The following is a 25,537-nucleotide window of genomic DNA, read 5'->3' as shown; positions in this document are numbered from 1 at the left end:
CAGAGTTCGCAGGCAAAAAACAATCCATTTGCTCGCGCTCCTTTCCACAGGCTGGGATTTGAAGGGAAACCTGACCTCAGAGCTGAGAAAGCTTCCAGGTCAAGTTTCAGCTCTGAGCTATTCCAGCTCAGCCTTTCAGGCACCGGCACAGCCGAACAGATGGCAGTTGTTCCGGCACAGGTATTTCCCCGGTTTCGGAGAGCACTCCAAGTTCAGAGGGATCGCATCTCCTCCAGGCAGCAGCACAGGGAAATGTGCAAGCATGCCAAACCCGCCACTGTAGTAAGTGGCCCACCCCACCAGGCTCAGTGGCAGAGGCAATGAGTAAGCCTACCATCCTACCAGACAAGAGCCGTGCTGCTTCCTAAAGCCAGCAATCCACCCTCAGTCACTTCACAGCAGTAGAAACAAGTGTAAAGTGCTATTTATCGAAGCCCAAGTTTTTTTGAGATTAGCATTGTCTTCCATCATCCATAAAAAACACCTAAAACTCCAGTCTTGGCCTTCGACGTCCAGCAGGATTTCCAGACACAAATTTGCGTGCCTTGTGCTGTTCTTCAGAAAAATTAACTATTCCCATGCAAAAGGCTGTCTCCACTTTGGTATTTTGCAAACCTGAGAGTTAGCACCACTCGAAAGAAACCTTGACTCAACAAGGGAGGCTGAAAACAGGAACACTGACTTGTTGCTACAGGAGCGATCTCAAGAGGATCAGTCTCCCGCATTTGAAGCATCTTAACTTATCGCCCCCGCTTCTATCAGCAACATACAGCTTTATAACGGGGAAAACAATGGCCAAGCCCTGCACAAAACAACAGTAGCCAAAGTGCAGGTAGAATTGTAGCATTTAGCACTTGAAGGCACAGAAACAGACGTCAGTTTTCACAAGGCAGGCAAATATAACCTGATTCTGAAAAGAACCAGCCAAGAGGTGGTAAGCGACTGATTTTTAAATAGCCCCTGAAATTAATTTTACTTAAGTTACCTGGGCACAAAGCCAGGGTTTCAACAAATGAAAGTTAACTTTGGATTGATTGTAATGTTTCAATATAAAGTGACTCTTGAAATTTATAGGACAGCTAAGGCGCACAAGCCAAAACCGTCCTCAACAGTCTCCATCTGCAGTGCTTCCAAGGTGCTACTACGGTAGCCAAGAGCAGGGCAACAGCACCGGTGAGCCGGATTTCATTAAGGCCTGTCTGCTCCCCGCTGCCTTCCCACCCCCAGTTCTGCTTCCATCACGATCTTCCTCCTGCAACAGTTTCTGGAGAAGACTTCGGTATTGCCACCAGCAGTCCGCGCCGGCAGATGCAGCAAGACAAACCCTCTCAGACAGCGTGGTACAACTGACAAAATCCCAACTATTGCAGCAGGATTTTTGTTCCTCAGGGATCTCTCACCACATTCCCAAGGGCTAACGGAGTGGCCGAGGCTGCCGGCCTGGGAACGAAGCCCGTAGCTGGGGGCACCTGTGCACGAGCACCGCTCCCTCAGCGAGCCCCTTTCTCGCGTTATTCCTTGTGGTTTCCTGCGTGGCCCTGGAAGACTCAAGCAGGGTAATTTCTCACAGCCCTCCTCGATACCCACGATACCCACGGCCGCTGGTGCTGCCCTTACGTCAGCTGGCATCCCCCCGTTCACAAAACACCCGCTTGTTCCACCTCCATATTTTCCCAGGTGGGATTAAGGCAAACGGACCCCCCGCTCCCCGCAGGACCCCCGCGACAGGGCGGCGCTCGGGGGGGCGGCGAGCTTCGCCCGCGCCGGTGTCACCAGCCCGTGGCCCAGGCGCAGGGCCCGGTGACAGCTGTCCCGGCGCTGCCCCCACGCTCGGACCCACCGTAACGCCGCAAACGGCATTTTCCACGGCCCGGCCACGGCGGCGGCCGCGCACGGCGGCACCCCGGCGGCACCCCGGCGGCTCCGGGCCGCGCCGCCCGCGGGCTCGGAGCCGGCCCCACGCACGGCGGGGCGGCAGCGCTGCCCCCCGCGCCAGCCCGAGCCGCGGGGCGCCGGGCCCGGGCCGAGCCGGGGCAGGCCGGGGCGGGTGTCCCGGCCCGTGGGCTGCCCAGCGCCCCACGCGTGCCGGGCCGCGGCGGGCCCCTCACCTTGGCCCGGGTCACCAGGTGCGTGGCCAGCTTCACGACGGCGAAGTTGCCCTTGCCGATGGTCCGCTCGATCTCGTAGTAGCCGATGCGGGCGGGCCCGGGGGGGCGCGGGGGCGGCGGGGCCGGGGACAGCCGCGGGGCCGGAGGGGGCCCCCCCGCGCCGCTCGCCGCTGCCGCTGCAGCCGCCGCCGCCGCCGCCATCTTGTTGCGAGGAGCAAACCCCCCCCCACGGGGCTGCGGCACCGCGTGAGCTCATCGGCGGGGGGGGCGGCTGCCATGGCAACCCCGCGGGGCGGGCCCCGTGACGCCAGCGCCGCCGGGACGCGCCCGCGCCGCTCCGCAGTGGCGGCGGGGCGGGGCCGGGCAGGGCGCCCCCGCGCGGCCGGCGGGCGACACAGCCAGCCCTGGTGGGCTGAGGGGACGGGCCACCCCCCGGCCCGCTGGTACCCGCCACGCCGCGGTGGCGTCACAGCCCGCCGCTGACGTCGCGGTGGCCCTGCTGGCGTCACCCAGCAGCGGCCTGCAGGCCTCAGGGACGCCCCCCTCCCCGAGGCGCGCGGGGGACGGGGCGGGACGGGCCCCAGGCGCTAACGGGCTCGCCTCACCTCGCCTCGCCGATGGGAGAATGACGCCGCAGACGTCACGGCCGGGAGAATGACGTCATGGCAGGGCGGGCGCCGCCTGGGGGCCAGACGGCCCGGAGGGCCGGGCGGGACTTCCGGCAGCGCGGCCGGAAGCGGCGCGGGGAGCGAGCGGTGATTGGCGGGCGGCGGCGGCGGAAGCGGAAGCGGCCGGGGCGCGCAGGCGCGGTGGCAGCCCGGGCCGAGGGGAGGGAGGCGCCCGCCCAAGAGCGCCATGGAGTCGCGGGGGGAGCCGCAGCCGCCGTGAGTCCGCGGGGCCGGGGCTGGGCGCGGCGGCCGCTCCTTCCAGCCCTGCCGGGGCAGCCGCCACCCCTCTCGCTGCCTTCGCCCGCCGGCCGCGCCGCGGGGCGGAGCGGGGAGGCCCGGGGCCGCGCCCCGCGGCGGAGCTGGCGCGGTGCCCCGGGTATGGCGGGGCGTCCGCTCCCCGCGGGAGGGCTCCCCCGCCTACTCGCTGGGAGGGTCGGCCGTGGGGGGGGGCTCGGGAGGCGGCGCTGACAGCGGGGAGACACCGCCCGAAGCGGCGGCCCCGCCATAACAGAGGAGGCGGCCCCCCTGGCGACGTTGGGGGCGGCGGGAAGCCTCCTGACGAGCCCTGCCCCGCAGGGGTTAACCCCAGGCTGAAGGTGCTGCTCCCGGCAGGGGCCGGGGGGGCCAGGTGGGCGCAGTGGGGAGGAGGGCCCGTGCTTGTCAGCTCTCCGGCTAATCGGGAACCTCATGACAGACTCGGCTGTCGCCTGAAGCCTTGGCCCCGATTGCATTTCTGCAGCCTGGGGCTGCCGCCTGCTGCGGGCACTTGGTGGCTTCGGGGGACGTTGCTGTTGCGCGGGGTGGTAGCTGGAAGCAGTAGCCCACTGTCCAGTGCTCCTGGTTGAGGTCCATTGGGATCGATACCGCTGTGATGCACTGTCCCCTGAAGCCAGATAATCCACCTGAAGCGCGGAGCTCAGGAGTCGTAAGCTGGATATCTTGATACTAATAGGGGCTAATCCTCAGTAATGTTAGCATTTACTATTCTGTTATTAAAGCCTGGCATAGCTGAGGTGTGCTTCTGCAGAACATCGCCTGAAACGATCTTTTCTTTGTTTTTTATAACGTTGTGTTCGTGTGCCTGGATGTCCGATCAGTATATGGCTTCAGGAGGACTGTCTGCAGACTTGGTCTGACAGTTGCACATGGAATAAAATGAATGTTGGTGTCGGCCAGCAGTCAACACGCGTAGGAATAGGCATGAATTGTATATTATGAATGTCAGGAAGTGCAGCAGTTTCTAGCCAGCCAGCCTCTTTTTCCCCAGTGGTAGCATGCTGTGATAGCCACCAAGAGGAGCTGGTCTGAAATGTTCTTTCCGCAGGAACAGAATGAGCCAGGGGAACTCAAACCCAGCAGCAGTTCCACATGCCGCTGAAGATATTCAGGGAGACGACAGGTGGATGTCACAGGTAAGGCTGGGAGGGGCAGTCACCATAGGAGGTTGAATCCTCTTTACCGGGAGGCTGTGGGGGGGGCATTGGGTGCGTGCTGTGTGGGCCTGTCTGGCCATGCTTCCAACCTGAGCTCGTAACAGCTCTGCTGTCCCAATGCTGGCAAGCTGTCGGTATGTGTCTGTCTTATAATGATGAAGCGGGGCAAAAAGCAGCATTGTTGCATGACCTGCAAGCTGCCCGGTGAAATCATTTCAGAAAATACTGCAGCTGGGCCATTAGCTGGGAAGAATTGCCAACCCTTTTGTTAAAGTGCAAAGCAGCGCTTTCCAGCGTGCGTCTTTTTGAGGGAGTGACAAAGCTGAGAAGAGCAGAGGTGAGGTGTCTGGACTGCCCATCCCTTCCTCCTAGACAGGGAGAAATAGCCAGAGGACACTCACTGCAGTGACTAACCGTTAATTTCTCTGTAATTGTTGAACCTAATGGGCGTCTGACAGGCTCAGGGCTTACGTATGTCATGTAGAGTAGATGAGATGCTGCTCTTATCAGAGCTGAGGTTGTTGCTGGGGCTGCTATAGTTGGGAGGAGCATCCAGCAGTTCATGGGTTAATGCAGAGAGAAACTCGGAGAATTCCCAGCAGGGGAAATTGGTTGGGCAGCTGTCCCTTTCTGTCCTGCAGCAGAGATACCCAGAAGGGAGCTATCAGCCAGAGCTTACTTTGCTGCTTTCTTTTACCAGCACAATAGGTTTGTCTTGGACTGCAAAGACAAGGAGCCTGACGTGCTCTTCGTGGGGGACTCCATGGTGCAGTTGCTACAGCAATATGAGGTATAGTTAAAGAAAGGAAGGTGGTGGGGTTGTAGGAATTAAGAGTGTTTTTCTCTCTTATCCAGTACGTGATCGTCATGAGTAATACTGACCATTTCTTCTGTTCCCATTTCACTGTCATCTCTTACTCTGCCTTGCTTCCTTAACTTCCTGGTGCTTGTACAAAGCCTTACCACGTTATCTCTGTAAGCCATTTGCAGTCTCTCTCTGAATCCACTACTGACTGCCTCCATTTTGACACACTACACAACCCCTAGCTAGTTCCTTGAATCTCAGATTCCAACCTGACCTCCCAAGGGCACAAATTTTACTTGTCTTGTCTCTAGTGTGGCCAGAACACGTTTAACCCTCTAGCACTTGGGGTGGCACTGGCACACAGGCTTTTCTCTAAAACTCTATTGGGGCAAAGAGGAGTTCTGCTGCTCCGCCGCGGTGGCAGCTGAGCAGATTTGTTCTGCCAGAGCTGCTTCTGTTTTGCCTAGTTTTTTTACCTGATGATGGAAAAGATTTCTTCAGGTCAGACACCTTCTTCAGAAGCCCCGCACTTAAGGAAGCTAGGGACATGGTGGTCTGCAGCAGATCCAGCACTCTTGTGTCTCAGATGAGTTGGGCAAATAGCTACTCAAGAGAACTTCCCCTTCCTTTGTGCCAGGACCGAGTGCTTGAACATCAGCAACTCCGTCTCTTCTGGACCTGCGAGTAAAGCCTCGTCCTGTGTTTAAATGCCCTTTATGGAAGTGAGTTTTCAGAGGAAGTCTCATGGCTACTTCCAGTGTCCTTGAAGACATCGCTTGTCTGTGTAGTGTCTTTCTTTCACGATCAGGATGCTGCTGTGACATAGCAGATTGATCTCTGATTGCAGATATGGCGAGAGCTCTTCTCACCGCTTCACGCATTGAATTTTGGGATTGGTGGAGACACCACAGGACACGTTCTATGGAGGCTGAAGAATGGTGAACTGGAGAACATTAAACCGAAGGTATAAGCAGAAAACCAAAGCAGGCAGCGGTGCAGAACTGAGTGAGCTGTTACCCTTAGCACAGCTTTTTGTTTGGGCAACTGTTGGCACTGAGTGCACGTCAGGTATTGAGACGTGTTTGGCTAAACCAGCAGTGTTTGGGAACAGAGCTGTACATCTTGTACACAGGGTTTACACTGCTGAACATGCGAATTGGAGGATGTCATCAATAAATAGAGGAGACCTCGTAGTCCTAGCAAAAATGTCAATCAGGCCAATGATTTCCCATGTAGTTTGGAGTTGCTGTGTGTGTCTCAGACCTGAGACTTCTTGGCCTCTGGGAAGGGATGCTGAAGTATTTGATAGTGTTGGTGACGTGCAGGATGCGTGGTGAAGATCAGCTCCCCAGTCTGCACCTGCAGTCGCAGCCCTGTTGCGAGCAGTGGATGTTGCACCAGGGTGCTGCTAGGGAGTACATACCCCAGGTAGGGAGGCAGTGCCTCTTGTATTCAAGCCTGCAATATAGCAGTTTACAGTCTTTTAAAATAAAAAATAGGCCTGTACAGTTGTCCCTGCCCTGAAGCAGCTCACGCTATCCTCTACAAATGTACATTACCCTCTTTTTGACCAGTGTTGGCTCCTACCGGTATGTTGGCCAAGAGGCTCTGAAATGGGATGGGCTCAGACGTCTCTTGGGCTGTCCAGAAAGGGTTCAGTAGTACCAGTTCTTCATGCATGCTGAGGGCCAGAACAGAAGGTCATAAGATGCTCTTCAGAAATGGGCATAACTGCCAGCTGAAGACCTCTTGCAGTTAGAGTTTAGCCTTAAGCCCAACTCTTCATGTAGCTCGCTGGTCACAGAGGGTTTTCAGGGTCAGCAAGCCTATTACAACTAGTTCTGGAAAAGATGCCAATGCTTTTTCTCCTTGTAGGTTATTGTTGTTTGGGTTGGAACAAATAATCATGAAAACACAGCAGAAGAAGTAGCAGGTGGAATCGAGGCTATCGTGCGCCTGATAAACACTCAGCAGCCACAGGCCAAAGTTATTGTACTGGTATGTCTCTTGCAGCATGATGAAAACAAACTGCTCTGAGGAGGCCCTGTGTTCTCTGCACCGCACCACTGCGTTGCTGGGAGTTACCGATCGTTACCGGGGAGGGCAGTCGCTTTATCTGTCTTCTGCCTTGTGCGTGCCTCCCCTTGTTCCCTGGCTTTGCAGAAGTTGTCCTTCCGGCTACTCCAGAGGCGGGTGTAATCATTCTCCTTAGCGGTATTGCTGTCCCACTTAAAAATGTGGTTGAAGGAGCCCCGTGAGGGGAAAATAGGTGCCCTGATCTGAGCTGGCATTGGAATCCCTAGTTGGCTGCCTTGCCTTAATGGCTTAGCTGATGCCTCTCTTAGTGAGAAGCTAAGTGGTGACATTGTCCACCACTGAAAGCTTACAGAAAGAATGCAAACTGATGTATTTAAAAAAAGAAAAAGAAAAAAAGAGAGCAGATGCCTTGCCAGTTGTACTTATAGCTCATCTGGCTCCTTCAGCTGCCTTTCATAGTAATCTGAATGGGCAAAGTCTGATTGAGAGGACGAGTTCCTCTTGTCATGGACATCGTAAATCTCAAAAGGCAGTCTGAATTGGAAGGGAAAGCAGGCATTGTTGTGCCATCAGAGTAGTATGAAGCTCTCTTTTTGCCTCCTTCTTGTGCCAGGGCCTGCTACCTCGTGGAGAGAAGCCAAACCCACTGCGGCAGAAGAATGCCAAGGTGAATCATCTGCTAAAAGCCTCGCTCCCCAAACTGCCCAACGTCCAGCTTCTGGATGTGGACGTCGGCTTCGTGCACTCAGATGGCACCATCTCATACCACGACATGTTTGATTTCCTGCACCTGACGGGAGGGGGCTATGCAAAGATCTGCAAACCCCTCCATGAACTGATCATGCAGCTGCTGGAGGAGACCCCCGAGGAGAAACGAGCTTCCCTGGCCTGAGCAGTTGATGTCAGCATTAACAGCATCATCCAGCCCATCAGATCAGTTCTGTCACTGGCACTACAGAATCCTTCTTTCTTAAAGCACTTTCCATTGTAGAATGTTGCCGGATGTTCGTACCTAGTGTTTTTGAGGGGGAAGGCTAATGTTTAACTGGTCTTGTACATCTGAGGGCCGGCTTGGTTGGTTTTATTGCAGGAGGAAATTAGCTGAAGAAGAGTTTTACTTTTAAACCATTCCTCATTTAAAACGAGAACAGGACTGTCACTCTGTGCCCCTCTCATATCTTGTTGCTCTGTGGTTGTCCTAGAACCCTTGTAGCCTGTCCCTGACAGCCCATGCACAGCTCCCAGCTCACCGTTCCTGGCTGTAGGGATTGTGCTCTGTGTATTAGCCTGTGAACAAGAATCACATTCCACTTGCAAAAGCCAGAACAGATGCATTTTTCCAAACTTGGTCCCACCTTATAAAGGTTTTTTGGTTGGGTTGTTTTTGGGTGGTTTTTTTTGGGGGGGTGGGTGGGGTGATGTGCTTGGGTTTAAGTGACACGTGTTGCTTTCTCACTCCTTTCTGAAGCAGCATGAAACTGGAATTCTGAAATGTAAAGAAACAAACGGTTAACCGAATTCGTGTAACACTCCCAGGTGCTTGTTCTTGTGCTTATTTCACCATGCCTGCTAGCCAGGGCACCTTTCCTCCCACGTAGCTTTCCCTGGGGGCAGTCTCATTCGAATGCTGCTGGTTGTCCAGTTCTCTGCTCCTGTCTGCGTGTGGTGTCGCTGGCTTTTAACAGTTGCTCAGTTTAGGATTTTAATTATCCAGGAAACACTGCACAAGGCAGTCGCTTCCTCTTTACTCTAGAACTGACCTTCCATTCCTCTGAGCTGCCTGTGCCACAGGGCTCTTTGCAGTGCTGTTTGTTGGTTTTTGGGTGTTTTTTTTTTTAAGTATGTGACTGTTACATCCTTTTTTTCTAAAGAAAGCCCCTATTAATAGCCCCTGCCTGCAAGGCCCAAATCAGTCTGAAGCTTTACAGATTCCAAGGTGTATATTTCTTTCTCTCTTCTGTTTTACTTGTGTAAACATTTTATTTGAGCAACTACAGCCTCTTGCAGCAAAAAGTGAAGTCAAGGTGTAGCATTTCCTGCCTTGGGCACTGCTCCTTGCCTCTAGCCAAGGGAGCTGGAGGGGCAGGTGCCCTCCTACAGGGCCTGCTACTAGGTGGAATTGTGATGTGTTTATTTTGTTACGAGGACTGGTTGTAGTCTACTAACAATCATACGAAGACAGCCTTTCATTTAAAAGTGAAAGGTTCTCTTCTTCAGAAGGGAACTGGTTTGGACCTGAAAGGCAGAGCCCTCTAGAATTCGATAACTATACTTGCAAATAAAACCATTTTAAATAAAGTCTGTTCCTCCTTGGCTTACCTGCCGGAGTTGGAGCTTGGTGGTGCTGTGCAGACCTCGCCGTGGTTTGCGCTGCGGTAGCTGGCCAAAAGCCACTGACACAGGTCTCTGTGCTTCTGCCTGTGTAGGCGGGATCTGCGGTCACACGTGCTCCTCTCAGCAGATAAACCGGAGAGGAACAGATAGCTTTTTAGCGGGCACTTCGTATCATGTTCCGAGTGAGGGGTGTTTAGGTGTCCAGGTTGCTTGCTGTGCCCTGCTGCAGTGAAGTACATAGGTACTGTATATAGTCTGTCTGCCCTTTTTTATAATAAAGGGTGCTGGTGTTTAATGCAGTCTATAACCTAGCATTAAGGAATACTTTCATGTCCCCACTACATTCCCCTCTTCCTGTAGATTTGATCATAGCAGGATTTCTGCCTGGATTGCATGCATAGTGTGTGTTTTGTTTCCAGTATATGTGATCTACACACAGATGAAGGAAAGATGAAGCGTCCCACTTGCCAGGATCAGAAGTAGGAGGTTTCGGAGTGCGGCGGTAGAGGAGGGATTATGGTCCTGTGCCCATGAGCCAGGCTGGGGACACGCTGCTCCCCGAGGCTCACTTGGCCGCTGCGCTCTAGAGCTCCGCTGCCTTGCAGGATGGGCTTTGAGGGAATGTTGCTCACGCTTGCAATAAGGTGCTTGCTGGAGAAGTTGGGGCAAGGGAGAGTGGAAGATAAAGTGTTAAAAATAGGCTGCAGCGGAGGGGTCCTGGGGAAAGGAGTTATCCCATTCCCTGTGCACCCCCAGGGAGACAGGATAAAACTCATTCTGCTCCCTGTGAGCTGTTCAGGTTTCTAGGCTTGTGTGGAAAGGCAGTGTGCTAGCTGAACATATGCATCCCTGCTTCCCTCCCCACTGCACTTGGCTAAAAGAGATGCTAACCAGGAACGTACTCTCCAGTAAAAAGCTCTGACTTCTCAACTCGGCAACCCGTGCAGCTGCGGCTGTGCTCAGCTGTGAGTCAGCCCCTCTTGGCAGGGTGCTGAGGGGACCGAGAGGTTTGGCAGGCTCCTGAGCCTTCTGCAACGTGACTGAGGACAGCTCTGCTGCTCTGCTTAGGCTTGGCTTGCTAAGGTGCCGCGCTCTGTGCTTGGTTCGGTGCTCACAGCCTTCCTCCTCTGCTCCCGTAACCACCTCCAATACTGCTGGTGCCGTGTAAAGAGGGTGAGGACAGCCTCCTCTCTGCTCAGACTTTAGCTCTGCTTGTTGTTGCCTAGGAAGGAGTGTCCCGCTCACAACTGCAGTGATGTGGGAAGGCAATGAGGGGTTCTCCCTCCTCACTGACTTAGGACTAAGAACCGAGCACCTCGTTTCAAGACAGTGAGAAAAGCTTTGGTCCCAGCTCTGGGTGACCAATGTCCCTTGGGATTGTGGCTGGGCTCCCCTTGCCTGGTGGCCAGCGGGAACCATGTCCTTGTTAAGGGTTGGCTGGGAAAGAACCGGCCCTGGGGGGCTTCACTCCGCAAACAACCCGGTTGCATTTGGCCGCTCTGTGTGGGAGCCTGTTATCTTGTCGGCGTGAGCATTGCCAGTTTCGTATTTGTTGCAGCAGAGAGAAAAACAAAACAAAAGATGTGAAAGGCCAGGAAGAGTCTCTTGTAACTGGCTGGGGGGACAGGAGGATGGCCGCAGGATGGGACCTGTGAGGAGGAAAGCGCGCACCACATGTGAAACGAGGCAGCAGCCTCCCTCTGCACTGCCCGCCCTGCCTGCCCCGAGGCACTGCAGTGGCTCGCCACCCTGAACCTTCCCCGGGACAAAAAAATTGTGATTCTGCTTTGGCAAAAATGCATCGGCTGGTAGAACTCACTCTGTTAGTGCGTATTTCGATATAAATGTCAATGTTTCACCCCACCATGTTGCAGCGTGTGTGTGTGTGTGTGCCTAGGCACCCGCGTCTCTGCTCCCCTCTCTGTGTTGGTGACCCACTGTGTTCCGTTCCTGCGGGGGCCGGGGAGGTGCTGCCCCACACAGAGCTGCCCAACACACCTCCCACCAGACGCGCTTGCTTGCAGCGCTCCCTCCCAGGGGTCTTCGGACTCATGCTCGGCTGGATCCGCACTCCTCATGGAATACCTCTGCTTTTCCCCGCTCTGTTGAGGGGCCCTTTTTTGGTTTGTTTTTCCTCTCTTTTCACCACGCAGAGCTTTGGTCCTGTACCCAAAGCTGTAAGCAGGGCTCTGCAGGTGAAGGTAGCTGGTATTTTGGCCCTTGACAGGACATCGCTTTGTATCTGATAACTCAGCCGTTTATTTGTCATCGCCCTGAAACAAGCAGGGTGTGTGCATCACCACACAATCCGACATGGAGCCATCCTGGCGGAGGCGATACCCAAATGTGAACGGAGTAGGCTGGAGTTGTGGTTTAGCTCCTGCACGGGTGTCCGTCTGTCCCCAAGCAAGTTGTTCCACCTGCTGTCAGCGTCACCACCCGTAACCTGGAAGCAATGTGCAGACTCTCTGAAAAGTGCTTTGGGATCCTCTGTGAGAGGACCTATAGAAATAAAGTGCACAATAGCAGCAGTGCTCTTGTCTCCTTATGTTTGTCCCGCAGAGAAGAGAGGGAAGCCAGCGGCAGAGGCCTCGGATGTCAGTTCAAGCCTAGGAAATGGTTTTCTATGAGGTTACGTGGGGCTGAGCTGTTTCAGGGTGGGATTTTAAACCAAAACCCCCAATCTCAGACACCTGAAGTGCGGGATAATGCCCACAGAGCCATTAGATGGAGGGCTGTAAGCGGGAAGCTCGGCAGCAGCTCGGATGGTGAGCTTTGAAGAGACACACACGGTAAAACGCTGCTGGTATTGCTCCTGCTTTCCCCATGAACGGAGCCGTGGAAAAACTTCAAGGTACTTCCAATTACTTCATGCTGTGGTGACGGAGGGTGCTGCAAACGGGAGGGAGCCCCTGCGCAGAGGTCCAGAGGGTGCCCATGTGGTGCAGCACATCTCTCCATGCCCCTAACGCGCGGGGACCGCAGTGGGCAGGCGGGCTGGGCCAGCAGCGTGGGCAACCAGTGTGCCGCCGGGTCCCACCGGTGCCGGGCGGAGAGGAGCCATCAGCTGCAGGCTGGGGCAGGGAGCGAGGTCCGGGACGGAGGAGTCCCCACGGCGAGGAAGGAGCGGGAGCCAGGGCCGGTTACGGCATGGTGCACCCGCCATCACCGCAGCAGCTCAGCCGGCCCGGCCAGCCACACCGAGCTGTCGAGCCAGGGACCCCGCTGTGGCTGCCGGTGCCAGGTGGGTCGGTGGCTGCTGGTGGCAGGTAGCTGCTGCCATGTGACAGCGTGTGACAACCCCTGAGCGAGGCCACCAGCAGCAGCAGCAAAGGCCTCCGGCGCTGCCAGCTGTAGGGGCGGCGGTGGCCTCACCTGGCCCCGGCCCCCTGCCCAGGCTGCTCCTGGGTGGGACAGGTCCTTGTCCCATCAGAGGGGCTGGGGCAGCCCCTGTGTCCTGAAGGGTGGCTTGGGGTGGGGGGCAGCCGTCCCTGCCCAGCCCCAGGGCCCCCCCTATGGGGTCCCATACAAAGCAGGGCTTCCCCTATGGGGCAGAGGCTCCCCAAGGGAGTACCATATGGAGGAGGGGCTTCCCTATGGCATCCTATACAGGGCAGGGCCCCCCCGTGGTGTCCTGTAGGGGACATGGGCTCCTCCACAGGGCAGGGTTTCCCCTCTGGGGTCTATTATGGGGCAGGGGCTCCTCTGTGGGGTCCTGTATGGGGCAGGGCCTCCCCTATGGGTCATGTATGGGGTAGGGGCTCCCCAAGGGGGTATCATACGGAGCGGGGGCTCCCCTATGGGGTCCTATATAGGGCGGGGGCTCCTCTACGGGGCAGGGCTTCCCCTATGGGGTCCTATATGGGACACGGGCTGCCCTGCGGGCCGGGGCTTCCCCCCGCGGCAGGAGCTCCCCAGGGCGGGGGTTCCCCGGGCCGCGCCGCCCCCCGGCCCCGCCCGCCGCCGCGTCACTTCCCCGGCCCGGCCTTGAACGTGAGACCGCGCGTGACGTCACCGCCGGCCCGTGTTTACAGCTGCCTGCGGGCCGCGGGGGGGGGGACGGCACCGGGCACCCGCACCGAACCCGGGCACCGGCACCGAGCATCGGGCACCGGCACCGAAGCCGAGCACCGGCACCGAAGCCGAGCACCGGCACTAAGCCCAGACACCGAACCCGGGCACGAGCACCGAGCATCGGGCACCGGCACCGAGCATCGGGCACCGGCACCGACACCGATCACCGGCACCGCAACCAGGCAGCGGCGCCGCCCCCGGAGCTCGCCATGGGGCAGGGTGCCCGGCAGCGCCCCGGCTGACCCGCCCCGTCCCGTCCCGTCCCGTCCCGTCCCTTCCCGCCCCGGCGGACCTTGCCCGGCCGGCCGGGGATGCTGGCGCGATGCCGGGCCCCGGGGCGGCCGCGCTGGCCCTGCCGCTGCTGGCCCTGCCGCTGCTGGCCCTGCCGCCCGCCCCGCCACCCACCCTGCCCCGGCCCCACGGGCCCCGGTGCGTGCTGGAGAAGGAGGCCCAGTTCAACACCACCTACGCCGACTGGGTGGACGCCGACCTGCTCAACATCTACGCCTTCAACCACAGCGTCTGCCGGAACAGGGTGAGCACCCACCACGACCGCTGCCCACGTCCCACCACTGCCCACACCCCCACGGGACCCCCGGCCCCGGGGCCTGGGGCGGGCAGGGGGCACGGTCCCCACGGCGGGGATGCCTCAACAGCCACGATGGCCGTGCAAAGTCCAGGCACCGGGGATGAGGCGGCCGCAGGTGGCGGTGCCCAGCCAACGCCTCGGCTTCCCACTCTCCCCGCAGACGGAGGGCGTGCGGGTGTCGGTGAACGTCCTCTCCGACCACAAGGACCTGCCCGTCCTCTTCGTGGTGAGGCAGAAGGAGGCGGTGGTCTCCTTCCAGGTGCCGCTCATCCTCCGGGGACTGTGAGTACTGGGGGGGCGCCGCGTGGCCCCCTGCCCGGCCAAGCCGCGAGGACCGGTGGGTGGGCAGGGGTCCTGGTGGGCGGCCAGGGGTCCCGGCAGGCAGAGTTCGGCGGTGGTGGGTGCAGCACAGCTCTGCCTACCCAGGTACCAGCGGAAATACGCATACCAGGAGGTGAGCCGCACGCTCTGCCAGCCCCAGACCAAGGCGGAGGTGGAGACCCAGCACTTCTACGTGGATGTCTCCACGCTGTCCCTCAACGCCTCCTACAAGCTACGGGTCACCCGTGTGGAGAACTTTGTGTTGCGGTGAGGGCAGCCCCGCGTCCCCGGTCCCCCTCCATGCCTGCCCACCGCCCACCAGGGCTGCCTGCCGGGGCCACGGGCTCCCCTCGCCAGCCGCCGTCTTCCCTGTGCTCTCTGCAGGACCAACGAAAGGTTCAGCTTCAATGCCACGGCCGCCCAGCCGCAGGTGAGGAGGAGCTGGCATGGTGTGGCGTGGCAGGAGGGGCTGCGCCCAGGGAGGAGAGTGTGGCCCCCATGGCAGTGACGGGCCCTTCCCCCCCCGCAGTATTTCAAGTACGAGTTCCCCGAGGGAGTGGACTCGGTGATTGTGAAGGTGACCTCGGCCATGGCCTTCCCCTGCTCCGTCATCTCCATCCAGGACATCCTGGTAGGTTTGGGCAGCGGGGTCTCCTGTCCGGGCGATCCGTGATGCCCGGCGGGGATGACAGCGCCTCTGTCCCCGCAGTGCCCTGTGTACGACTTGGACAACAATGTGGCCTTCATCGGGATGTACCAGACCATGACGAAGAAGGCAGCCATCACGGTGCAGGTGGGTGCGGGGCCACGGCGCGGGGCTGCGCCATGGGGCTGTACCACTGCCAGCCCCCCTGGTGCTGCCAGGTAGCACCAGCTAGCAGAGCTTGCACAGGCTGTCATTCCGGGGTGGCCCCCAGCCCCCCAGGCAGCCCCAGCAGCACGGGGCAGCATGGGAGACGCCTGGCTGGGCTCTGCTGACCCCTGTCTCTCAACCCTCTGGGACGGCCACTGCAGAAGAAGGATTTCCCCAGCAACAGCTTCTACGTGGTGGTGGTGGTAAAGACGGAGGATGAGGCGTGTGGGGGGGCTCTGCCCTACTACCCTCTCTCCAAAGATGCTGCACCAGGTACGCCGGGGGGGCCAGGGGAAGCGCCCACCCACCAGCACATCCCCACTGCTGTGGGCTGTGTGCTGGGGGCGTGCTGGGGATGGGGTGAGCAGCAGCGTCTGTGCAGGGCTGAGCCCCCCACCCCAGCCCATGCCTTCTTCCAGATGAGCCTGTGGATCAGCACAACCGGCAGAAGATGCTGGAGGTGGTGGTGTCACCCGCCATAACCTGTAAGCTGAGGAGGGGCCGTTTGGGGCTGGGGGTAGCTGGGCTCTGCAGGGACCCCACGGCAGGTCCCCGGCGCTGCCGCTCATGCTGAGGGCTTGTCCCGGCCCTGCGCAGCGGAGGCCTATGTCAGCAGTGTGCTCTTCTGCCTGGGCATCTTCCTCTCCTTCTACATCCTCACACTGGTCATCGCCTGCTGGGAGAGCTGCCGGTGAGTTCCTGGGCATCGCTGCCCCGGCCAGCCTCCCCTCTGGGTGCTGAGCCCGTGGGTGCTGTGCCACCCGGGCCCCAGCCCTTGCCCCTGGCTGCCGGCACGGCGCCGCTCACTGCCACTTCCCTCGGCAGGCAGCAGAAGAGGAAGGGGCTCCTGGCAGCCATGGACTCGCCCAGCCTGGACACGGGTGAGGGGCTGGGGGCAGCAGCTGGTGGCAGTGGCACGTGGGGGGTGTCCCTGGGGGTTCCCGGTTATTTTGCCCTCTCAAGCTTGTGGTGAAGCCCTTGGTTCTGCAGGAGTTCCCTGCTGTCTGCCTGAGCCCTGCCTGTACCCCGGCTCCCTGGGGACAAAGCCCGATGTCTGGGGGACAGGGATGCCCTTGGGGCTGGGGCTGGCAGCTCTGCGCTGGGTCTCGAGCATCTCACCAGCTCTGTCTCTTTCTTTCCATGACTTTCTGGGGACTCCCAGCATCTCTACTGGGTAGGTGCCAGTGTCTGCTCTGTCCTTGTCTGCGCGTTTGCTCCGGTGCCAAAGCAGGGGCACGGAGCATTGCCCCGTGCCGAATGGCCACGCGCCCCCAGGCCAGGGGTGCCACAGGAGGCTGCCAGTGGCTGACGGGGACCCTCCTGTCTTGCAGGGCATGCCCGCAGCATCCCTGACTCCTTCCTGGGCCATTCGCCCTATGACAGCTACGGTTATGGCTCCTTTGGTGAGTGCCACATGCCATCCCTCCCCTCCCAGCCTGTCGGCAGGCGGCTGTGCCCACCTGGTCTGACCGCCCTTGCAGGGAACGGCTCCTCCGGCAGCACCGAAGGCGTCACGGACAGCATGGGCTCGGCAGAAGTCCCGTACGGCTACGTGGGTGAGTCCCGGGGCAGCGGTGCGGCGGCTGGCATGACCGCAGCCTTGCAGAGCCAGCGCGCCAGGGCAGCATCCCCACACTGTCCCTCTCCATCTCCTGGGAAGGGTCCCTGGGTTGCCAGCCCCTCCCTGCAGGCCCACAGCGGGGTCTCCATCGGGCGGACATGCTCCGGGGAACCCCCCCAGGGCTCAACCCCACTCCTGCTTCGGTAACTCTTGCTTTCCTTTGAAGGGCAGGAGCAGTTCAAGCGGCGCACGCCCTCCGCCCCGCTGAGGCCGCTGAGCATTGCCATGGGTAGATGCTGGTACTGGGCGGGGACAGGCGAATCGCATCAAAATCTGCCCTGCCCCAAGCTCGGCGCCCGGGGCGCTGAGTACCCCTGTCCCCTCCTTCCCTCCCTTAGAGCCAGGGCAGCACCTGCGGGGCTGCGGGGCAGGGGAGGACACTGTCCTCCTGGCCCCCAGCTGTCCCCAGCCCGGCAGAGCCTTGGGGGACGGTGGCACGGGGCGATGCTCGCCCACGTGGGCACAGCCAGTGCGTGTCCCCGGGGCAGGGGCAGTGCAGGGATCTGGAGCCTGTCTCCGGTGTGAGTTGGCAGGGAGGCAGCCGAACTGTTAATTGGGGGTGATTGGGGTCCCGCGGGGTGGGCACCGAGGCGGTCTCGGCCAAGGGGCTCCGCTGACGGCCCCGACTCGGCTGCAGGGGAGCGGTCGCTGGAGAACGTGGCCAGCCGGCCGCGCCTGGACTCGCTCAGCTCTGTCGAGGAGGATGACTACGACACGCTGGCTGACATTGACTACGACAAGAACGTCATCCGCACCAAGGTGTGTCCTGCCCCGTGCCCCCTGGCCCCCCACTGGCTGCTCCCCACTGGCCGGGGTGAGCCCTCCACCTGCCTCTCCTTCCAGCAATACCTCTGCGTGGCTGACCTGGCCCGCAAGGACAAGCGGGTGCTGCGGAAGAAGTACCAGATCTACTTCTGGTGAGTGGGGGGCAATGGGAACAGGGAGTGTGGAGCAGTATCCCGACCTTGGGTGGGCGGCAGGGACCCCCTGACACCCCCCTGCCTCTCCCAGGAACATCGCCACCATCGCAGTCTTCTACGCTCTCCCTGTCATCCAGCTTGTCATCACCTACCAGACGGTAAGTGGGGCACAGGGACAGCAAACGGGGCTCCCGGGAGCTCTGGGGGCTGCTCCCCAGCCACGATGGCGATGTCCCTGGTCACCCCCCATGTCCCCGTGCCTTACCACCGCTTGCTTGCACTGTGCCCACGTGCTCAGGTGGTGAATGTCACCGGCAACCAGGACATCTGCTACTACAACTTTCTGTGTGCCCACCCGCTGGGGAACCTCAGGTGGGTTCAGGGGTGGTGGTGGGTGGCTGGGGGTCCCCTGCACCCAGGGCAGGGCCGCAGTGGGGTCCCAGGGAGGGAGAGGGGTCTGCAGCACCCATGTTTGGACTGCTTCCCCGCAGCGCCTTCAACAACATCCTCAGCAACCTGGGCTACGTCCTGCTGGGCTTGCTCTTCCTGCTCATCATCCTGCAGCGGGAGATCAACTACAACCGGGCGCTCATGCGCAATGATGCCCACGCCCTGGTAAGAAGGGGTGGGCGGCTGCTGGACTGTGTGCCCACAGGGGTCTCTGCCACCCAGGACCCCCTGCTTCCCTTCCCTCTCCTCCCACCCCCCAGGAATGCGGCATCCCCAAGCACTTTGGGCTCTTCTACGCCATGGGCACTGCCCTCATGATGGAGGGGCTACTCAGCGCCTGCTACCACGTCTGCCCCAACTACACCAACTTCCAGTTCGGTGAGTGTCCTCCAGTCCCCTGCTGCTCGCACCAGGGCTGCCCCCACCCTGCTCACTGCTGTGCCCCCCCAGACACCTCCTTCATGTACATGATCGCGGGGCTCTGCATGCTGAAGCTCTACCAGAAGCGCCACCCAGACATCAACGCCAGCGCCTACAGCGCCTATGCCTGCCTGGCCCTTGTCATCTTCTTCTCTGTCGTTGGTGTGGTGAGTACGGTGGGTGCCACTGGGGGGGGGTGGTGTGGCCGGTCACCCCCACAGCCCACTGCCCACCACCCCACTCGCCCCGCAGGTCTTCGGCAAGGGGAACACAGCCTTCTGGATTGTCTTCTCCGTCATCCACATCGTGGCCACCCTGCTGCTGAGCACCCAGCTCTACTACATGGGGCGCTGGAAGCTGGGTGAGGTGGGGGGCACTGCTGCGAGCAGGGTGGGTGGGGGGCAGCGCAGCGGTGCCCCCGGTGCGACTTCTCCTCTCCCTGCAGATTCGGGCATCCTGCGCAGGATCCTGCATGTGCTGTACACGGACTGCGTCCGGCAGTGCAGTGGGCCCATGTACGTGGTGAGTGCTGGCACCGCGGCTCGTGGCACCAGGGTCCCTGGCTCTGCTGAGACCCCACCTGGCAGCCCTCCCTCCCTGGAGCGGCCGGCTGCCTGCCCCTCACGGCCCCCCCTCACCCTTTGCAGGATCGAATGGTGCTCTTGGTCATGGGAAACATCATCAACTGGTCTCTGTAAGTGCGGAGCTGGGCACACGCCAGACCCCGCGACACTTCTCCCAGCCTGGTCGGCGCTCCCCGTCCCTGCTGCCACCCCCACCCTGCTCCTGTGACATGGCCCTGCTGGCTGCGGTCCCCTCTGCTGGGGCTGGGCTGAGGACAGCCAGCTTGTGACAGCTGTGAGCCGAGCATGACAGGTCCCCCCTGTAGCTGCGGCAGCCCTGGTGTCCCCATGCGCTGCCCAATCTCCCGGGGGCTGCCGGCGTGCCTCAGGGACAGTGGGGCGCATGGGCACGGCAGGCGGGGGGACCCCCAGGCTGCACTGACCCCACTGCCTGTCCCTGCCTCCCCAGCGCTGCCTACGGCCTCATTGTCCGCCCCAATGACTTCGCTTCCTACCTGCTGGCCATCGGCATCTGCAACCTCCTTCTCTACTTCGCCTTCTACATCATCATGAAGGTGCGAGCCAAGGCTGCCAGCCCCCTGCCCGGCTGTGCAGGGTGGGCTGGACAGGGACTGGCCCCCCTGCAGGCTCCTGCCTGCACATTGACCCTGGTCTCCCCCGCAGCTCCGCAGCGGCGAGCGCATCAAGCTCATCCCCTTGCTCTGCATCATCGGCACCTCGGTGGTTTGGGGCTTCGCCCTCTTCTTCTTCTTCCAGGGGCTCAGCACCTGGCAGGTGAGTGGGCAGGCAGTGCGGCAGGGTGGCTGGCTGTGGGCTGGCGTGGTGATGGCTGCCCCTGTCCCCCACAGAAAACACCGGCTGAGTCCCGGGAGCACAACCGCGACTGCATCCTGCTCGACTTCTTTGATGACCACGACATCTGGCACTTCCTCTCCTCCATCGCCATGTTCGGCTCCTTCCTGGTAGGTGCTGCCCACCGGCAGTGCGGCTGCTGGCTGCCCCCGGCCACCCCGGCTCACAGCGGCCCCGCTCCCCTCGCCCCGCAGGTGCTGCTGACGCTGGACGATGACCTGGACTGCGTCCAGCGGGACAAGATCTACGTCTTCTAGGGGCCCACAGCTGCCCGCTGCCCTGGGACTGTGCCAAATGCCCAGCCGCAGGCCCCCAGAGCGGGGACCCACCCAGGGCAGTGCGTGCCCCTAGGGAGGGATGCCTGTGCTGTGGGTCCCAACAGCTGCTCCGTCCCCCTCCCCGTGCAGCCCGGGGGTCCCGGTGTGCCTCCTCCCCATCAGCCAGGTCTCTCCCAGGTGCTACGTGCCTGTCCCCAGGCTCGTCGTAGCCAAAAATGGGACTGGGGGGCTGCTGGGGCACCCGTCCTTGGTGACAAGTGACACTGGAAAAGGTGCTGCTGCTGCTGCTCCGTGTCCATGCGCCCATGGGCACGGTGGAGGGCCGGGGTGCGCGCTGTGCCCGCAGCCCCGTGGCCCCCTGAGCACATGGGTGCGGGTCTCTCTTCAGTGCCTGAGTCGTATGGGTGGAAGGTGGGGTCCATGCCTCTGGCGCGGTGCCGGTGCTGGTGCCGGTGGCTGGAGCAGCCCCCCTCACATCTCCTTTAGCATCCCGGGGGGGTGTTGCCCACTGTGTGCCCCCCCCCCCCCACCGCTCCCCACCGAGGCTGCCGTGTGCTCTCCGTGCGTGGGTCTGCTGGGAAGGGACTCGCTAATTAAAGTGTCTGCACTTTGCCCACGCCTGCTGCCTCCTGCCTGGGCAGCGGGAGCCTGGGGGACACCGGGGGGTCCTCGGGGGGCAGCGGAGGCCGTGGGCTCTGCCCTGCCTTGCTGCCGGCGGGTGTCAGCCAGGCTCTGCTGCAGCACTGGTTCCTCCTTCCCACCAGGACTTGGGGAGCGGGAAGATGCCGCAGGGGCTCTCGGCCGCGCTGCTGCCTCCCTCCTGCACCAGAGACCCCCTGTGCAGCACGGGGGCTGCTGGGGGCAGGTCTGTGGGGTGCGGGGGACCGGCAGCCCCTGGGGGAGTAGGGATGCTCAGGGAGGTCCCACCTCACAGGCAGCAAGGGTCCTGGGACTCCCCGTAGCATCCCAGGGCTGCTACATGCCTCGCGGTGCCCTGGCCCGCTGCAGCTGGTTGCTGCCAGCCTGGGCGGCAGGAATCCCGGGGCCGGCTGCGGGATGCCCAGGCACGGTGCCCACGGGATACCCGCAGCCTCGCTGCCCTGGCCAGGCTGAGCAGGGCACGCCGCAGCCGTGGGTGCTGCCCGGGTGGCTGTGCCCCACGGCAGCCCTGTGGGGAGCCCCGCTCGGCTGCCCCAGCTCCCCGGTGGTGAGCACATGGGGAAACCAGCCATGAAGTCAGGGCAGAAACCCTCTGCGGCGGCTGCGGCCCTGGCTATAAAAGGACTTACTCCATCAGCCCCCGGCCCCGCTTCCTCCCTGCTCCCAAACCCACTGGGGTGGAGGCATGCAGGGAATGCTTGGGCACGGGCCTTGGTCACCGATTTTCGGAGTCTTTCCCCAAATATGGTGCCTGGGCTGGAGTGATGATGCGCCGCGGGGCTGGCGCGCCCCGGGAGGGAGGGCTGGGGGGGTTGGCCCCCCGGCTGCGCTGACATCACTGTCCTGGCGTCGGCCTTTTAGCGCAGGGTCAGCTCTTCCCAGCTGTGCAGTGTGCTGGCTCCCGCGCAGAGCATCGCCCCTCGCCTCCGTGAGCAGCTGCTTGTAAGTCCTGCTGCAGCGGGGGGTGGGGGGTGGGGGAGTGCAGTGGGGAGGGGGCCCGGGGTGGGGATGCCACCCCCTGGTATGGGGGTGCTGCTCCACGGGATGGGGACCCCACACCTAGGATGTCGGTGTTGCTCCTGGGACTGCAATCCTGCTCCCTAGATGGGGATTCCACCTCTCCGACTGGGATGCCGCTCCCCGGGATGGGGATGGTGTTCCCTGGATGGGGGTGACGCTCCCCAGGATGTGGATGCTGCTCTTTGGATTGCAACCCCGCTCCCCAGATGAGGGGAAGTGCTCGGACTGGGGACGTGGCTCCCTGGGGGTGCTGCCCAGGGTTCGGTGCTGCTCCTGCTCCTCAGGATTGTGCTGCCATCGGGGCTGTGCGGCTGCGGGCTCAGCGTGGAGGGGGGGGTCGGTCAAGCCTCCACTTGCCTGTTTCTGCCCCATGCCTTGGGGCACTTGGCTTGCGGGGCCGGGGGCAGCTGGTGGCCAACAGACACTGCCGTGTGGCCAGGGGAGCCATGACTGGTGAGGCTGGGGTCTGCACGCACTCCCCCTGTGCCAGAATGGGCCAGGGCACGGGGCACTGGGCAGCCAGGGCACTGAGCGGAGCTTGCTGTGGCTCTGCTGGACGTGCCTGGCAGTGCCCGGGATCTGGGCACAGGCTGCCTGTGGGGCTCGTGGGGGGCTGCCGCACCACCAGCAGCAAGCGGGGTCAGCGTCCTCTGCTGCACCGAGCTGTGCCAGGTCTCAGAGCCTGTCCTGCAGGAGCCGGGGTGCATCTGCCTGGCCGCCGGGGTGAGCCCACCTGGGGCAGGCTGTGGGTGCAGGCACCGAGCACACAGCTCCTCGAGAGCGCAGCCCGGGCACTCAGGGGCTTAATGCTGAGCAGGGTGCTGAGCCGGGGGGGTGGGTGAGGCCAGCTCCGCTGAGGGCTTGGCTGCCAGCTCACAGTGCCAGTCCCCCCTGGCATCCTCCCTGGCATCCTCCAGCCCTGCCTGCAGCCAGCTACCTGCCATCTCTGCCCGCCGCATGCCCTTACAAGGGCACAGGCACGGCTCCCGCCGTGGTCCTGCCTCGCCTGCGCTCCTCCTCGGCACCGGGACCCGCTGTGCCAAGGCCATCCCACAGCGCCACGGCCAGCGTGCCCCAGCCACCCCGCCGTGCCATGGCCACCATGCCGTGCCACAGTCACCCTGCCACCTGGACCCCTCTGCTCTGCAGCGCCCGTGGGGCAGCACAGCTGCTCCAGCTGCGGGGCACGGCCATGCCAGGGACCTCAGTGCCAACCCTGAGCAGGCAGGGATGGGGATTAGGCTGCTCTCCTGCACAGCCTGAGTTGGGGACTGGGGACAAGGCACCTCTGCTGAGACAGGAACCCTCTGTCCGGGCAGGCTGGGGGGATCTTGGCCATGCGCCCATCCTCCAATGCTCCCGGGCAGAGCTGAAGGGCCGTGGTGTGGCAAGGGAAGAGCTGGGAGGAGGGCACATCCCCACGGCACCAGGACGAGAGGTGGATGCCACAGGGTGTTGGGGCGGCTGCCGTGTCCCTGGGCAGGGGGACAGCATCTCCGCAGCCTGATGGTCCCCGTCCCGCTGCCAGGTCTCCTACCCACCGCAGATATGGCAAACAAGGGCCCGTCATATGGCCTGAGCAGGGACGTCCAGTCCAAGATCGAGAAGAAGTACGACGACGAGCTGGAGGACCGGCTGGTGGAGTGGATCGTGGCGCAGTGCGGGGCTGCGGTGGGTCGCCCCGAGCGAGGCCGCCTGGGCTTCCAGGTCTGGCTGAAGAATGGCATCGTAAGTGGGGGGGGGGGGCCGGGCACCCACGGCGCCCACCGGCCCCAGAGATGGGTGGGTGGCCGGTCGGGGGCCCCGCAGCCAGTGGCGTGTGCGGTGCTGCGAGCCCAGCCTCTCCTCTGCCGGCAGGTCCTCAGCAGGCTGGTGAACAGCCTCTACCCCGACGGCTCCAAGCCTGTCAAGATCCCTGACAGCCCCCCCACCATGGTCTTCAAGCAGATGGAGCAGATCGCCCAGTTCCTCAAGGCGGCCGAGGACTATGGTGTGGTCAAGACGGACATGTTCCAGACCGTCGACCTCTTTGAAGGTGCGGGTGGGGGGTGGGGGCAGCCGGAGGTGGGGGGTGCTGAGGCCGCTGCGCTGTGCCCATCCTCACGCCCCGCTGTCCCTCGGCAGCCAAGGACATGGCGGCGGTGCAGAGGACACTGATGGCCCTGGGGAGCCTGGCGGTCACCAAGAACGACGGGAACTACCACGGGGACCCCAACTGGTTCATGAAGTAAGTGGAGGAGCATGGGCCCGGGCATAGGGACCCCCAACCCCTGTGGCTGCCTGGGGTGGGCTCTTTCCACTGCCCGGCGGTGCCCTGGAGCACGTGGATGCAGGATGCTGAGCTTTTGGAGGGGAAGGGTGGGTGGCTGGGGCACCCCTGGGGCACGGAGGCTGCTGGCACCCTGGGGATGAAGGTCTGGCTGCCCTGGGGGGGCACAGGTGCCATATGGCCTCTCCCTCCACCCCACAGGAAAGCGCAGGAGCACAAGCGGGAGTTCACCGAGAGCCAGCTAAAGGAGGGCAAGAACGTCATCGGCTTACAGATGGGGAGCAACAAGGGGGCATCACAGGCGGGGATGAGCTACGGCCGGCCCCGGCAGATCATCAGCTAGGCAGCCCCCCTCGCCGCCCCCAGCCCTCCCACTGCCGGGAGAGCAGCCCCAGCCGGGACCTCCGCCTTCGCTCCCCCCGGCCCAGCGCGCTGCAGCCACCCAAGCACCGGTGGCCGCCCCTCACCGATTGGTATTTATTGGAAAGAAAACGCCAGCCAGCCCAACCGACCCTTCAGCGCAAGCAACGGCAGCACGCGCCCAGCCGTGGCCCCCGCGCATGGTGACGCACCCAGCCTCGGGGACACGGGGGCAGCCCCACCACGCTCGCGCCGTGCCCCAGGCAGCCCTTGCCCCCCGGCCTTGCACACCCCTGCGATCCCCACCGCCAGCTGGCCCTGCCCCTGCTGTGCTCGCTGGCACCCATGGGTGCCCTGCCGCCATCCCTGGGACGGGGGGTGGGAAGGGCACGTGCCCCAGCCGCCGGAGCCATCCTGCCTGCCCGCAGCCCCGCGCCACTGCTGCAGCGACCCTTGCGAACGGGGAGAAAAGAAAATTGGCCTCGGTTTTGTACTTTGTTTTTGTCAAAATTAAAAGGTTATTCATCTAGTGTGGCCTGAGGAGGTTTCTTCCTCCCCACCCTGTCACCCCTGGCCAGCGGTGCAGAGAAAGCCGAAGCCACCCTCCTGAAAAGCTGCTGAAGGCACCTGGGCCACATTTGCTCCTTCTTCCAGCTCCGAAACTGGGAAAACTAGAGCCGGGGCTTAGGCTTTCCCTACAGCTTTGGATGGCTCCGCAGGGTGGCTCTGCCTGCTCCCACCTGAGCCACAGCACCCACCTTCCTTCTCACTCCTTCCACTCTCCCCCTGCCCGGAGCAGCCCTGGTTACCCCGGCTCCCAGGGATCAGGGCACAGACCCCGAGCAGCCCCAGCGCCCCGCCACTGCATCCCGTCCCCACGG

At 61.8% G+C, this 25,537-nt stretch overlaps 4 protein-coding genes across 15 annotated transcripts in view; 3 read left to right on the top strand and 1 right to left on the bottom strand.

Annotated features, from left to right (window-relative positions):
• SIK3 (SIK family kinase 3) overlaps positions 1-2,366 on the bottom strand; it is a 91,999-nt gene extending 89,633 nt beyond the window's left edge. For 4 of the 6 annotated variants that reach the window (XM_055819454.1, XM_055819456.1, XM_055819455.1 and 1 more), the window contains exon 1: positions 2,109-2,361. In XM_055819454.1, the coding sequence (XP_055675429.1) occupies positions 2,109-2,309 (201 nt within the window). In that variant the 5' untranslated portion in view covers positions 2,310-2,361. Of the gene's footprint in view, positions 1-2,108 lie in introns of all 6 variants that reach the window. The other 2 variants (XR_008749919.1, XR_008749918.1) reach the window with 1 other exon arrangement.
• A 479-nt stretch (positions 2,367-2,845) lies between these two features.
• On the top strand, positions 2,846-11,248 carry PAFAH1B2 (platelet activating factor acetylhydrolase 1b catalytic subunit 2). Of its 2 annotated transcripts, none has more exons than XM_055819472.1 (6): positions 2,846-2,992; positions 4,101-4,188; positions 4,910-4,999; positions 5,862-5,978; positions 6,890-7,012; positions 7,665-11,248. In XM_055819472.1, the coding sequence occupies exons 1-6, from the start codon at positions 2,964-2,966 to the stop codon at positions 7,941-7,943; spliced, it is 726 nt and encodes a 241-aa protein (XP_055675447.1). In that variant the 5' UTR covers positions 2,846-2,963; the 3' UTR covers positions 7,944-11,248. The 2 variants fall into 2 exon arrangements, with proteins under 2 accessions (XP_055675447.1, XP_055675448.1); XM_055819473.1 differs by lacking the exon at positions 2,846-2,992 and adding an exon at positions 3,039-3,152.
• A 2,129-nt stretch (positions 11,249-13,377) lies between these two features.
• Positions 13,378-20,959, top strand: SIDT2 (SID1 transmembrane family member 2). 5 transcript variants are annotated; one of them, XM_055819459.1, is made up of 28 exons: positions 13,380-13,994; positions 14,209-14,330; positions 14,475-14,636; positions 14,754-14,799; positions 14,899-15,000; positions 15,079-15,162; positions 15,384-15,495; positions 15,642-15,707; positions 15,820-15,913; positions 16,048-16,103; positions 16,385-16,396; positions 16,554-16,625; positions 16,704-16,778; positions 17,010-17,072; positions 17,481-17,602; positions 17,687-17,760; positions 17,855-17,921; positions 18,062-18,135; positions 18,255-18,378; positions 18,474-18,591; positions 18,664-18,800; positions 18,886-18,994; positions 19,079-19,155; positions 19,281-19,327; positions 19,666-19,771; positions 19,881-19,991; positions 20,066-20,179; positions 20,264-20,959. In XM_055819459.1, the coding sequence occupies exons 1-28, from the start codon at positions 13,782-13,784 to the stop codon at positions 20,324-20,326; spliced, it is 2,622 nt and encodes an 873-aa protein (XP_055675434.1). In that variant the 5' UTR covers positions 13,380-13,781; the 3' UTR covers positions 20,327-20,959. The 5 variants fall into 5 exon arrangements, with proteins under 5 accessions (XP_055675438.1, XP_055675434.1, XP_055675435.1 ...); XM_055819460.1 differs by lacking the exon at positions 16,385-16,396; XM_055819461.1 differs by lacking the exon at positions 17,010-17,072.
• Positions 20,960-21,832: 873 nt separating this feature from the next.
• On the top strand, positions 21,833-25,186 carry TAGLN (transgelin). Of its 2 annotated transcripts, none has more exons than XM_055819474.1 (5): positions 21,833-21,949; positions 23,556-23,755; positions 23,885-24,062; positions 24,152-24,254; positions 24,498-25,186. In XM_055819474.1, exons 2-5 carry the CDS (start codon positions 23,576-23,578, stop codon positions 24,637-24,639), a joined length of 603 nt encoding a protein of 200 aa, XP_055675449.1. In that variant the 5' UTR covers positions 21,833-21,949; positions 23,556-23,575; the 3' UTR covers positions 24,640-25,186. The 2 variants fall into 2 exon arrangements, with proteins under 2 accessions (XP_055675449.1, XP_055675450.1); XM_055819475.1 differs by having other exon boundaries at positions 21,865-21,949; positions 23,574-23,755.
• The last annotated feature ends 351 nt before the right edge of the window (positions 25,187-25,537 follow it).

Source organism: Falco peregrinus, chromosome 15 (assembly GCF_023634155.1).
Source record: "Falco peregrinus isolate bFalPer1 chromosome 15, bFalPer1.pri, whole genome shotgun sequence".
Taxonomy (NCBI): domain Eukaryota; kingdom Metazoa; phylum Chordata; class Aves; order Falconiformes; family Falconidae; genus Falco; species Falco peregrinus.
This window is presented reverse-complemented; position numbering and strand designations above follow the sequence as displayed.